The 12,586-nt window shown below is 43.5% G+C and overlaps 1 protein-coding gene across 3 annotated transcripts in view; it reads left to right on the forward strand.

Annotated features, from left to right (window-relative positions):
• PALLD (palladin, cytoskeletal associated protein) overlaps positions 1-12,586 on the forward strand; it is a 328,505-nt gene that overhangs the window by 156,309 nt on the left and 159,610 nt on the right. For all 3 annotated transcript variants that reach the window (XM_044297022.1, XM_044297030.1, XM_044297039.1), the window contains 2 exons: positions 1,670-1,848; positions 10,847-10,913. In XM_044297022.1, coding sequence (XP_044152957.1) covers positions 1,670-1,848; positions 10,847-10,913 — 246 coding nt within the window. The remainder of the gene's footprint in view (positions 1-1,669; positions 1,849-10,846; positions 10,914-12,586) is intronic.

Raw genomic sequence — 12,586 nt, forward strand, 5'->3', positions numbered from 1 at the left:
CGAAAGAACATTCACTCCCCCTGAACCCCTACTCCATACCTGCCTAGAAGATGTTGTCCCATCTCACTATAAGATGGGACTGAGTTCCGGCAGCTTGTGGAGCTACACAAACAGTGTAGCAGAGCAAGCTATGATGCATCCATAACGCCTGGATATTGTTGTGCAATGTTGGTTGCATGGCTCTCATTAACTACAATGGGAGTTACAGAAACAACAGGGCACCAGGCCGCTCGGCTGTTTCCATAAGCCCAGCCACCTGGGGCTGGCACTTAGTTCTATCTTGCCATGGAAATGGTGAGATGGATCAAGCCCTTTAAAAAAAAACTTGAGTTAGGCGTAACTAATTACAGCACTATATTTGGGCTGAAATGTAAGAATCTATGGTTAGACTGAAAACAGCAAATCAACTACTGAAGTTATTCAACGAAGTCACGCGTGACATCGGGAATAACTGACTTCGGAGTCATACATTGTAATACTGTACGGAGACGAATCTCCATAGGGTATTATTCTGAAGTTTTGAATGAAACGACTTCCGATGAAGCATCCAAAGCACGCTTCGCTGAACTCTAGTTGTGACAGTTCTTCCCTGTCTGCTATACCTTAGAAGCCCTAGGAACATGTATCTTTAGCATGCATTTCAGTGGAACAGGAGGGGATGCGACCGGCACCACTAATATCCAACACAAAAATCCTTACAGATCCATTTTTCTCCACAATGGCATCACTTTACCTTATTCTATTAAGATAACTAAATGATTGCTTAAAGAGAGTCTGTCAGCTCCTTTTACCCTATTACACATCTAGACATAGTTTCAAGTAGCTCATGTATTGACAGTTAAAAGCATACCTTTCTTTGGCAGAGTTGTTGCAGCATCATGGAGAAAAAAAATCCCTTTTTAATACTATGAAAATGAGGTGATCGGAGCCCCAAGGGTGGGTCCTTGTCCCTTGGAGCACTAGAGCTCCGTGCCTCCAGTCTGAAAGTTCCTCCTTCCCCTTTTGGTGCATGCTCACAATCCTGGCCACTCTGTACTGAGCACATGCCATCATTCTGGCGCATGTCACTGGCACGAGATTACAGGGCCAGGCCAGAGCAGGATACAGACGCCTGGCCCTGTCAATCTATCCCCTAGATTGCTTACATGCAGGATATGAACAATTCCCCCATTGGGAGGTCATTCATTCCTGTGGAGACAACTGAATACGGGTATATTGGATATTATTATATTATGAGAGCAGTCGTGGATATTGAGAGTTTCCAGCTGTTTCATAACTACAAGTCCCAGCATGTGTTTTAGCTTTTGGCCACAGTTGCCTATCTACAAAGGTCAGGCAGAATGTGCGCCTGTGTATCTAGAGTCTAGACGTGTAAATCATCCCAGAAGATAGCTCATCCCAGCGCTCATTAATCTACATTTCCTCACTCACATGGATTTCCAGGCACATTATAATGTCTATAACTATTATTTATCACCAAAGTATTCTTAAAGCTGTAGTCTTCTCTATTCATTTTGATCCATTTCTTCAGTGACTCATTGCCTATCCGTCATTGGCTGCTTTTTTCTGAAACAAAATGACTCCCACTTCTGTTTGTCTCTACCCTTCCCTTCCCCTCCTCCCTATCCAGTGCAGTTTAAATATCTGAGATGCTTTTCTATGTCTCCAGGTGGTTCTGTGAAGGAAGACAGCTGCATAACTCTCCTGACATTATCATCTCCTCCGAGGGTGACGGCCTTCACGTGCTTGTCATTGCCGAAGCCTTTGAGGAGGACACAGGACGCTACACTTGTGTGGCATCTAATTCCCTCGGTACTGACAACTCTTCAGCCGAACTTTTTGTTGAAGGTAATGTAAGATTCAGTTAAAAATGCAACATTGGATCACACATGATTTTTCTTCTATTTATGAGCGCTTTAACACACCATACAATATCTGTTTTGCAGTCCGCAAATCACGGATCCGCAAAATACGGATGCGTTCTGTGAGCATCCTGCATTGAAAAAATGCCTATTGTCTTCAAAACAGACAAAAATAGGACATGTGCTTTGATTTGCGGCTCAGCCACACAGATGCAGACGGCACATGGATGATATCACTGTGTTGTCCGCATTTTTTACGGCCCCATAGAAATGAATGGGTCTGTGTGTGATCCGCAAAAAATGCAGATCAAAAATAAGTTTGCATGAATGGACCCTAACACTGTAAATGTTGCTAATATAATTTAACTTTCATGCCAGCAATATAGTCTGTAACATAGTACAGTCACATCAGAAACTAGTATTTAATATCAAGTTGTTTTTTATATCGCAGATGTCAGACTTCTAGCATATTACACACCAGTCTTAACCTGTCCTCCTCTGGCATCAGTTGCACCACAATTATTAAGACAAACATATAGCAAGGCCTGGTTGGCACTCAATCAATTGGACTCATGTGGATACAAGCAGTTTATTAACACTAAGATAAAATACCCACAATAATAAAAAAAATCTCCAATCTCTAAAAATGCCAAAAATTGCATACAATATTTTTTTTATATCAAATAAATATATCCAATGGCACACTCTAGCTCTATCCAAATAGCGGATCAAATTCTCTGGCATCCAGTTTGAATTTGAATTGTCAAATATGCGTTTTTTCATACTCTACTGCAGGTTTATATTCACACTTGACAAAAAACTGCATCCTTCCCCCCTGTTTATTGGTCCATTGAGCTAGCAATGGTCTCCACTTTACATCAATATCGGCAGTCTAGCCGTGATCTTCACTTTACAAAAAGGGCTCAATTCCCGCTCAATGCGATGTCGCTATTTCCTCTCTGTTTCTACAGGTGTTCGCAGTATTGACAAACTAGATGCCAGCAGTATGGAATACTCTCCTACATAAAGCTGATCAACATCGTAGCCGCTGAGTATATATAATCCAAAGATCAAGCTAGGCACATATATCCCTGTGAGTACATAAGATGACCATCAAGCTGTGTACAATACTGATCAATACTATGTGGATATGCGGTGAAAGGACAAGCCACGTGTGATTTGGTGTGTTATTGGTGCGGTATGGAAATTATACTGCACACAATATAAAAACGAAACTGTTTGCCTTTCAAAAAGGACTTTATCAGAATCCCATTAAGAATACTATCTTTGTACCTTGTAGGCCAACATGAAGGTCTAATCTTAGGGACATTGTGGCTAATTCCAATATCGGGGTGATTTGAACAATTTTAAGGACATATATATTCAGCTTGATTGCCATTATATTGGTATAAGTATTCATAAGGATATTATTGGTCCGTGTATACTTAGTTTGAATAATATTTTTAATAATATTTGATATCCAGTTCTATACAGGGAAGATCCAATATCATTGGCAACTGGTTCGCTAACACCGCCAACACCTGAAGTTACATACCCAGGATATATGTACACAACTTGATGGTCATCTTATGTACTCACAGGGATATATGTGCCTAGCCTGATCTTTGGATTATATATACTCAGCGGCTACGATGTTGATCAGCTTTATGTAGGAGAGTATTCCATACTGCTGGCATCTAGTTTGTTAATACTGCGAACACCTGTAGAAACAGAGAGGAAATAGCGACATCGCATTGAGCGGGAATTGAGCCCTTTTTGTAAAGTGAAGATCACGGCTAGACTGCCGATATTGATGTAAAGTGGAGACCATTGCTAGCTCAATGGACCAATAAACAGGGGGGAAGGATGCAGTTTTTTGTCAAGTGTGAATATAAACCTGCAGTAGAGTATGAAAAAACGCATATTTGACAATTAAAATTTTAACTGGATGCCAGAGAATGTGATCCGCTATTTGGATAGAGCTAGAGTGTGCCATTGGATATATTTATTTGATATAAAAAAAATGTATTGTATGCGATTTTTGGCATTTTTATAGATTGAAGATTTTTTATTATTGTGGGTATTTTATCTTAGTGTTAATAAACGGCTTGTATCCACATGAGTCCAATTGATTGAGTGCCAACCAGGCCTTGATATATATATTAACATTATAACAATTTTTAGACTGGGTGAGTCTCAGGCTACTTTCACACTAGCGGCACGGACCTCTGGCAGGCTGTTCTGTCGGGTGAACAGCCTGCCGGATCCGTCCTGCCGCTAGTGACCGTGTGCCCCCGGACTGCCGCTCCGTCCCCATTGACTATATGGAGGCACGGCAGCACACGGCGAGAGGCTGCCGGAATAAAACTATGACATGTCCGACATTTATTCTGGCAGCCTGTCGCAGTGCGCTGCCATGCCTCCGCACCGCCCCAATTATAGTCAATGGGGACGGAGCGGCAGTCCGAAGGCACGTGGTCACTAGCGGCAGGACGGATCCGGCAGGCTGTTCACCCGACAGAACAGCCTGCCAGAGGTCCGTGCCGCTAGTGTGAAAGTAGCCTTACTGGTTAGAGCACCAAGTACCATTTAGATAGGCAGGAGAGCCACCTATCTAATTTTATTAAGACAAACATGTCGCTTAATTATTCTGACACATTTGTCCCAGAATGGAAATTTACACCAGCAAGGCAGCTAGTGAAGATTTCCGCCATAATCTATGCTAGTTTCCTAGCGTAGATTAGAACAAATGTGACAGCCCAGCCCTGCACCGCCCCCATCCCCACCAACCTTTTTGAAAAATGGTGAGGGAGACTCAAAGCCTCAAAAATGTTGCAAAATTTTGTGAAGTATAGTATGTGCCAAACTTTGTGACTTTTTGGTGCCAGTTTTCTGAATAAATTTCGCAATTGTGTATTGAGTTACATGAATATTGCTAAGGGCTCTTTCACACCTGCGTTATTGTCTTCCGGCATAGAGTTCCGTCGTCGGGGCTCTATGCCGGAAGAATCCTGATCAGTTTTATTCTAATGCATTCTGAATGGAGAGAAATTCGTTCAGGATGCATCAGGATGTCTTCAGTTCCGGAACGGAACGTTTTTTGGCCGGAGAAAATACCGCAGCATGCTGCGCTTTTTGCTCCAGCCAAAAATCCTGAAGACTTGCCGCAAGGCCAGATCCGGAATTAATGCCCAATGAAAGGCATTGATCCGGATCCGGGCTTAAGCTAAACTTCGTTTCGGCGCATTGCCGGATCCGACGTTTAGCTTTTTCTCAATGGTTACCATGGCTGCCGGGACGCTAAAGTCCTGGCAGCCATGGTAAAGTGTAGCGGCTCCGTGCGGCTCCCGGGGCGCTCCAGAGTGACGTCAGGGCGCCCCACGCGCATGGATGACGTGATCGCATGGCATGTCATCCATGCGCATGGGGCGCTCTGACGTCACTCTGGAGCGCCCCGGGAGCCGCGCGGACTGTAAGTATACTGCTCCCCCGCTCCCCGCTCCTACTATGGCAACCAGGACTTTAATAGCGTCCTGGGTGCCATAATAACACTGAAAGCATTTTGAAGACGGATCTGTCTTCAAATGCTTTCAGTACACTTGCGTTTTTCCGGATCCGGCGTGTAATTTCGGCAAGTGGAGTACACGCCGGATCCGGACAACGCAAGTGTGAAAGAGGCCTAAGAACAAGCAATTTGTCTGGTATTAGAAAAAAAGTGTCTTCTTATTTTTCCAAGAATCAGCACCACAATTGTCTACAGGCTGCATGATGTACTTCAGGTGCAGCAAGCCCCTGAGGAACCGGCACAGAGGATGGGAATGGCAGTGACCCTGATGAGATGTTGTGTCATAGTGTACTCCCTCAGGGCATTGCTCTCTGAGGTTTGATGCAGTGAAAAGGTGATGTGAAGGAATCAGTCAGACATAGAAGGGCATCAAATGTTTTTCTTTACTGAGTGCAAAGGCTTAGTTACAGTCCATCCAGCTGTCGTCTATACAAGGTGCAGTGTCTATCCTCAGATGATGAAGTATGGTGGCGGGCAAGATGGCAGACAATAGCACTCTAGAGTAGTCCTTCTCTCTCTCTCTCTCCTGATTTCCCTTAGCTAACAGCAATAAGCTGCCACTTGTGGCTATAGCTGTCCACTACATAAAATGCTGACTTTTGAGTGTGCCTGTCCTGAATTGTGGTGATGGGTGTCTTAACTTGTTATCCCCACCTGCAGCAGAGTCTGTATAGCTGTAGTGCTGATCACTCTGCTGACTGTAAACGTTGTAGCTTGCAGATCTTCTGCTGGCCTGGGACCCTGTAGTCTCCCTGAAGTAGTGGTCTTCACAGATGAGCTGTATCTCTAGTCCCAAATGTCCTTGGAGCAGGAGCAGATGGACCTGCTCTATCACTCCAGGCTTGCCAAGGTAACGCTCTCTAGATGGCAGGAAGCAGGACCAGCCCACTCCCACCAAGAGGAGTGGATTTGAATAGTAAGTTCCATTCCTTACCATTCTGAAGCTTACAGTGGATACATAAAACAAAACGACATTACAACATATAATAAACAATTGCAGATACCCTATCTGTTGTATTTCACAGTCCATCTTCATTGAGCAGAATAGGATTGAGCTTCGATAGTGAGGCTGTTTTTGGTGAAAAGACCAAACCCTTTTTCTAATCTCAGACAAACCCTTTAAAGTATTGGACAAAATGTACTTTTTAATGTGTTTTCTTTATTTCTATAGGGGTATTGTGTCTTATTAATTTTATTTATGTCAAAATTAAAACTGGATCCACAGCCATATCTGTTGTCACTTGTACAGTAGCAATAGCCAAATTGATTTATGAATAAACTCCAACTCTCCATTGTAATTGGAACAACAATGGGAATTATCTGACTAGAGGTGAACCAGATGAACCTGTGTTTTTTATCACTTTGGTAATTGTCTATGTAAAATACCTCCGGATTCCAGGAACTCAGCTTTTTAACAATATGTTTCCCACGAATATCGGTGATGGCATGGTGTTATTAAAAAGGATAATCATTATCGCTTTGACAGGTCACTGACTATGTTAGTAAAATGCAATGTTTCACAGTTTTTGTGACATAAAATATGAAGGTGATTAATCATCCAGCTCGGCTGTCAGAGCTACAAGTGCTGTAATAAAACAGATAATGCTCAAACTACTGGAAAGATTAAAATCTTACTTCACTTTCATCAACATTCCGAAATCATAAGAGGTTCTGTACAAACTGTATTCATGTTGTCCATTTGTAAACCTCACTCCATGGTTTAGCTCCTCCCTGTTGTCAAACGTCACCTTACAGCTAAAGGGGTTGTGCTGTTGTGCTGTGCGATAATATTGACGAAGAGACACTCCCTCTTCAGAAGGACCTGTGCGGGGTCTTTGTAGAGGCGGCACAGCGTAATTACAGCTGATTGTCCCAGTCACTTGAAAGGGTGAAGAGCAGGATATTGTTAAGAGGAATTAGCGCTCGCCTGAGTGCCGCTACCTCCTCAAACAGCTGATCAATGGGGGTGCTGGGAGTGGCACACCTGCCGATCTGATATTGATGACCTATTCTGAGGACAAAAAAGTGCAGACGGTGTCAGCAGCATCTCACATCATCGACTTTATTCGGACATCAAAGCAATAATACAAATGGCAACGTTTCGGCCGATACACAGCCTTTGTGACGCCTACTTACATTGTGTTACATACATCAATTTACAGTAAAAACAAGTGCGCCACCCCCATCCGGATTATCCAATTGCGGGCAATGGCACAGACTGACCAATGAGAATGCGTATTCACTTAGTCTAATTCACCTATATGCCTCACCTGAGTATCCAACAATCCTCCTAAAGGTTAATCCATCATCACACAACGTCTGGACTTGCTAAGTCTCAAATATAAAGCAAAACAACACTTGCCATATCCGGTGTTCCGGTTGTGTCATTTCTTTGTGGGTGTACAATGCTATTATTGTTTTTACATACAGTGGCCTTTTCCCCATCCGTGACTATCTGAGGGAGTGTATATGGCAATTCTGTCTTCTGACAATGGCGGAGCAGGCGATGCTGATGCCCGCTTGAGTTGTTGGGGGGACAGAATTAGGTGATGAGGAGTGTGTATAGCGACATTAGGATATGGATGATGCCTCTGTGGATTAGATCACATAGGGGTCGCCCTGATCACATGCGTGTCTGACTTTATTGTAAGATGCGGATTGATTATCCGGACAGTCTGGGGTTATTACCGCATAATCCATACCTTAGTGTGGATTGGGATCATTGATCATGAAGTTTCCCTTATGCACGTGATTGATCACTGTTTACAGTTATGGGACTTTTATGGATCCCTGGTTACCTTCAGCAACGTGACGCTTAGGGGCGGACCCACGGACGCAGTACGCAGACCATCAATGATGATGTGAATGATGAGACAGCTGGGTATACATGCGCACTGAGCGGTAAGGAACGCTGAATATGGCAAGTGTTGTTTTGCTTTATATTTGAGACTTAGCAAGTCCAGACGTTATGTGATGATGGGGTTAACCTTTAGGAGGATAGTTGGATACTCAGGTGAGGCATATGGGTGAATTAGACTAAGTGAATGCGCATTCTCATTGGTCAGTCTGTGCCATTGCCCGCAATTGGATAATCCGGATGGGGGTGGCACACTTGTTTTTACTATAAATTGATGTATGTAACACAATGTTAGTAGGCTTGACAAAGGCTGTGTATCGGCCGAAACGTTGCCATTTGTATTATTGCTTTGATGTCCGAAGAAAGTCGATGATGTGAGACGCTGCTGACACCGTCTGCACTTTTCTACATATTCTGGCCGTTGGATTCAAGGCCATCGGTGAGGCTGTTGCATCGATTTGGATACATCAATAAGGACCGAGCGGTGCTGCTTCTACACTTTGTTTATTGTTATTCTGAGGACAGGTCATCGATATTAACCTTTATACAGTAGTCGTCACATCATCCAGCCACTATTACCTGACTGTAGCCACCGCTCCACAGATTTCCTCTCCCCACTAACAACATATACACACACAGCTGATGACAAGTTGTTGAAGCTGTATGGGCACCTTTAAGAAAATTACTAAATTACTTCTTCAGTGTTGTGGGCAGCTCTGGGACCTGTGCATAGGTCCCTGTATAGGAAGTGTATGGTGGATCCCATACACTTCCTATACAGGGAGTATATATATATATATATATATATATATATTGTGGGGTTTCTCTGTGGTAGATAGGGTAAGCGGGCGCAGTACAGAGGCAAAATACAAGTTCTTAACTCAAAACGTCAGTATTTATTCACACTTGAGGCAATTGCACGTAATTTTGCAGTCTTGGTGGTAATTCACACACAATGGAAAGTTCATAAAACACAAGTCACCTTGCTGGCAGTTCTGCCTCCAGTAGTCCACAGCAGGCTTTAGGGGGCCTGTTTCCCCGCATGCAGCTCTCAGCCCTCCAGCACGGCACAAAGCCTCAGATCCCCAAAACAGAGACATCTCTGCTGAGCCCAGCTGCATATTTAAGGACAGCCCAATGCAACCAAAACCCGGACCGGCACTTAAACTCCGGTCTGGTATTTGACTTCACCTGGCTGGAAACCAACCCAGTCGCACATGCTGGGAGGAAAATACCTGCCTTGCCAGTCACAACCCCTCACTGTGTCACTGTGTAAATATATATTATCTGTCATTGTAATACTGACTGTAATAATAATAAGGTGTCTGCTCAAAAGTGATCCCCATAGAGCATGAAGTCTCAGGCTATTATTGTGAGGGGCAGTGGCCAAATTGGAACTGCAATTTTGCATGATTTTATTTTAAATATAGCTAGTGACATGAAAAATCTAAAAAAAATCCTTAACAAATTGTTTAACATAACTTGATTTAAATAGTAGCTTATTTTCTAACGACACAGAGGCAGTCCACGATGACTCATGGGGTCCATTTTTTGTAATTAGTAGCTTGGCGTTTCTTTTTCATGTTCCTTGCAAAGTCACCCGCTACTCTTACGCTGGGTTCACACCTGAGCGTTCGGAAACGAGCGCTCTGTATGCGCGATTGTACGGGCGTTTACAATCACGCATACAGAGACAGGGGTGCACACATTGTCGCGCGTTCCCGAATATCTATGTGCGGGAACGCGCGACAAACGCCCAAAAAAAAGCTCAAGCACTTGTTTGAGCGTCGGGCGTTTTACAGCGCGATTGTACGCGCTGTAAAACGCCCAGGTGAGAACCATTCCCATAGGGAATCATTGGTTCTTGCCTGTTGTGCGTTTTACAGCGCGTAGGAACGCGCTGTAAAACGCTCAGGTGTGAACCCAGCGTTAGGCCACCTGCACATATTGAGAAATACGTGTGGTTTTTCCACATGGATTCCCATGCAGAAAAAGTGCAGCGTAGCAGAGTACCAACAAAGTGTATGAGATTACACAAATCTCATGTACACTTTGCGGGGTTTTTTCTGTGCAGAAATTGACCTGCGGCAAGGATTTTAAAATAAAAAACATGGCAATTATGTTTGCAGTTTTAGCTGCGGATTTCACCCTTTTCAATGAAAACCACATCAAATCTGCACCATAATCCGCAATTAAACATTGCGGCTTTAGGTGTAGATATGCTGCAGAGACGCACAGAAATTCGTGCAGATCTTATGTGCGTTCATCCGCACCCATGTACAGGTGGCCTTCTGCATGCAGTTCTGGAAGCCAAAATTAGGAGTGAATTCAAAAAAGAGAAGTCGTATCTGTCCTTTATACTTTCTCTCTTTTTATGATCCACTTCTGATTTTGGCTTCCAAAGCTGAATCCGGAAAACTGACCGTGTGGCCGTACCCTTAGAATCAGTCCACAATTATTGGTCAGGAAAATGAATTGGGACAAGGGTCATACTCTGTATTACATTTACACATTGTGCGTTCTACAGGAAAGGAATTAAAATGTTTTCTTCTTTCATTTAAGGGGCCAGTTCTTCAGACTCAGAAAGTGAAGGCTTTTCTTTTAAGACAAAACAAGGAACAATGCCGCAGTAAGTCCTCTATTCATCTCCATTTAAAACAATACAAAATATTGTCGTTTTTGCTGGATACATAAGAATGGTAACAGATTAGTCTAGTACATGTATAACTATTTCAGCAAGTGGCATTTATCATGTACAGAAAGTGAATACAAGCCACTTACTAATGTATTGTGATTGTCCATATTGCCTCCTTCGCTGTCCTGATTAATTTTTCCATCACATTATACACTGCTCGTCTCCTTATTTACGACCACCCTGCAATCTGGCCGCGGTGGCCGTGCTTGCACACTACAGAAAAAAGCACCAGCCTTTGTGCGCTCCCATGGTCCCGGCCACCAGAGAGGCTGGGGCTTTTCCTATAGTGTGCAAGCACGAACACCGCTGCTTGATTGCAGGGTGGTTGTAACCATGGAAGCAAGGAGTGAAGGAAAAATGAATCCAGCCAGCAAAGGAAGCAATATAGATAATTACCATACATTAGTAAGTGGCTTGTGTTAACATCCTCTACATAATAAATGCTACTTGCTGAAGTGAGACAGCCCCTTTAAGGAAAAAATGTAAAAAGCTTGTAAATTCTGCCTACAATTTAAACTTCAATTCCGTTTTCATGGTCCCCATGAAGGATGAGTTGCCATAGGGCAGTCCAATAGTCAAAGGTCCCGTCAGAAGTATGTTCTGTAGTGATTGGCTTTCAGACGTGACCAGCTTTCTTCCAACCCCAGACAGTTAGTCTTCATATGAATGGAGAGTCCTAGAAGCAAGCAGATATCAGACACATGACAGTGATGATTCAGGTGCCTGCAGCCAGACCTGACGTCTTCAGATCTTCAGTGGTGAGCGGCTGTTCCTGTCAGGAGATTAATCAGCGGCCTGTCACTTACGAAGGTCTCTCCTCAGTGTGAGAATGTGGGTAGAGAATCCTTTATCGGGAATGTCCATGCTCAGTCTGATGTGAATGAGGAGGTGATAAAATACATAAGCCGCAAACACATTTCACACATTTTATTAGTTTGCTGTAGGTATGTTGTAATACTAAGTCACACTGAGGTAACATAGCGGGCTCAGAGCAAGGATCACGAATAAATCATAAAATCGTATAGCTGATAAATGCGTCCGTGTCGTGGAGAAAGACACGTGTCTCGTGTCTTTTTTAGATATTTGTCTTTTCTTCGAATTCTGCATTGTGCTGTTCCTATTTTCTTCCTCCTAAAATGTATAAATGAGTTGACAACTGGGTGTTACCATTCCCCTTGTCTGTCAGCACCAATCATACAAGACCTGCACCCTGACAAAGAGGATGGTCGCACCCAGTTGTCAACCTAGGCCTCTTTTACACGAGCAAGTTTTCTGCGAGGGTGCAATGCATGGACGCATAGCACCCGCACTGAATCCTGACCCATTCATTTCAATGGGTCTGTGTATATGAGCAGTTTTTTTCACGCATTAGTTCTGCGTTGCGTGAAAGACACAGCATGTTCTATATTTTGCGTTTTTCACGCAGCCCTGGACCTGTAGAAGTGAATGGGGCTTCAGTTTAAAATGCATTGCATCTGGAAGCAAGTGCAGATGCAATGCGTTTTTTACTGATGGTTGCTAAAAGATGTTGTTTGTGAACCTTTAGGGCTGTTTCACACGAGCGGATGCTGTGCGTCACATCCGCTGCGTGAATGACAGCCAAGACC

The sequence above is a fragment of the Bufo gargarizans genome, chromosome 1 (genome assembly GCF_014858855.1).
Source record: "Bufo gargarizans isolate SCDJY-AF-19 chromosome 1, ASM1485885v1, whole genome shotgun sequence".
NCBI lineage: Eukaryota > Metazoa > Chordata > Amphibia > Anura > Bufonidae > Bufo > Bufo gargarizans.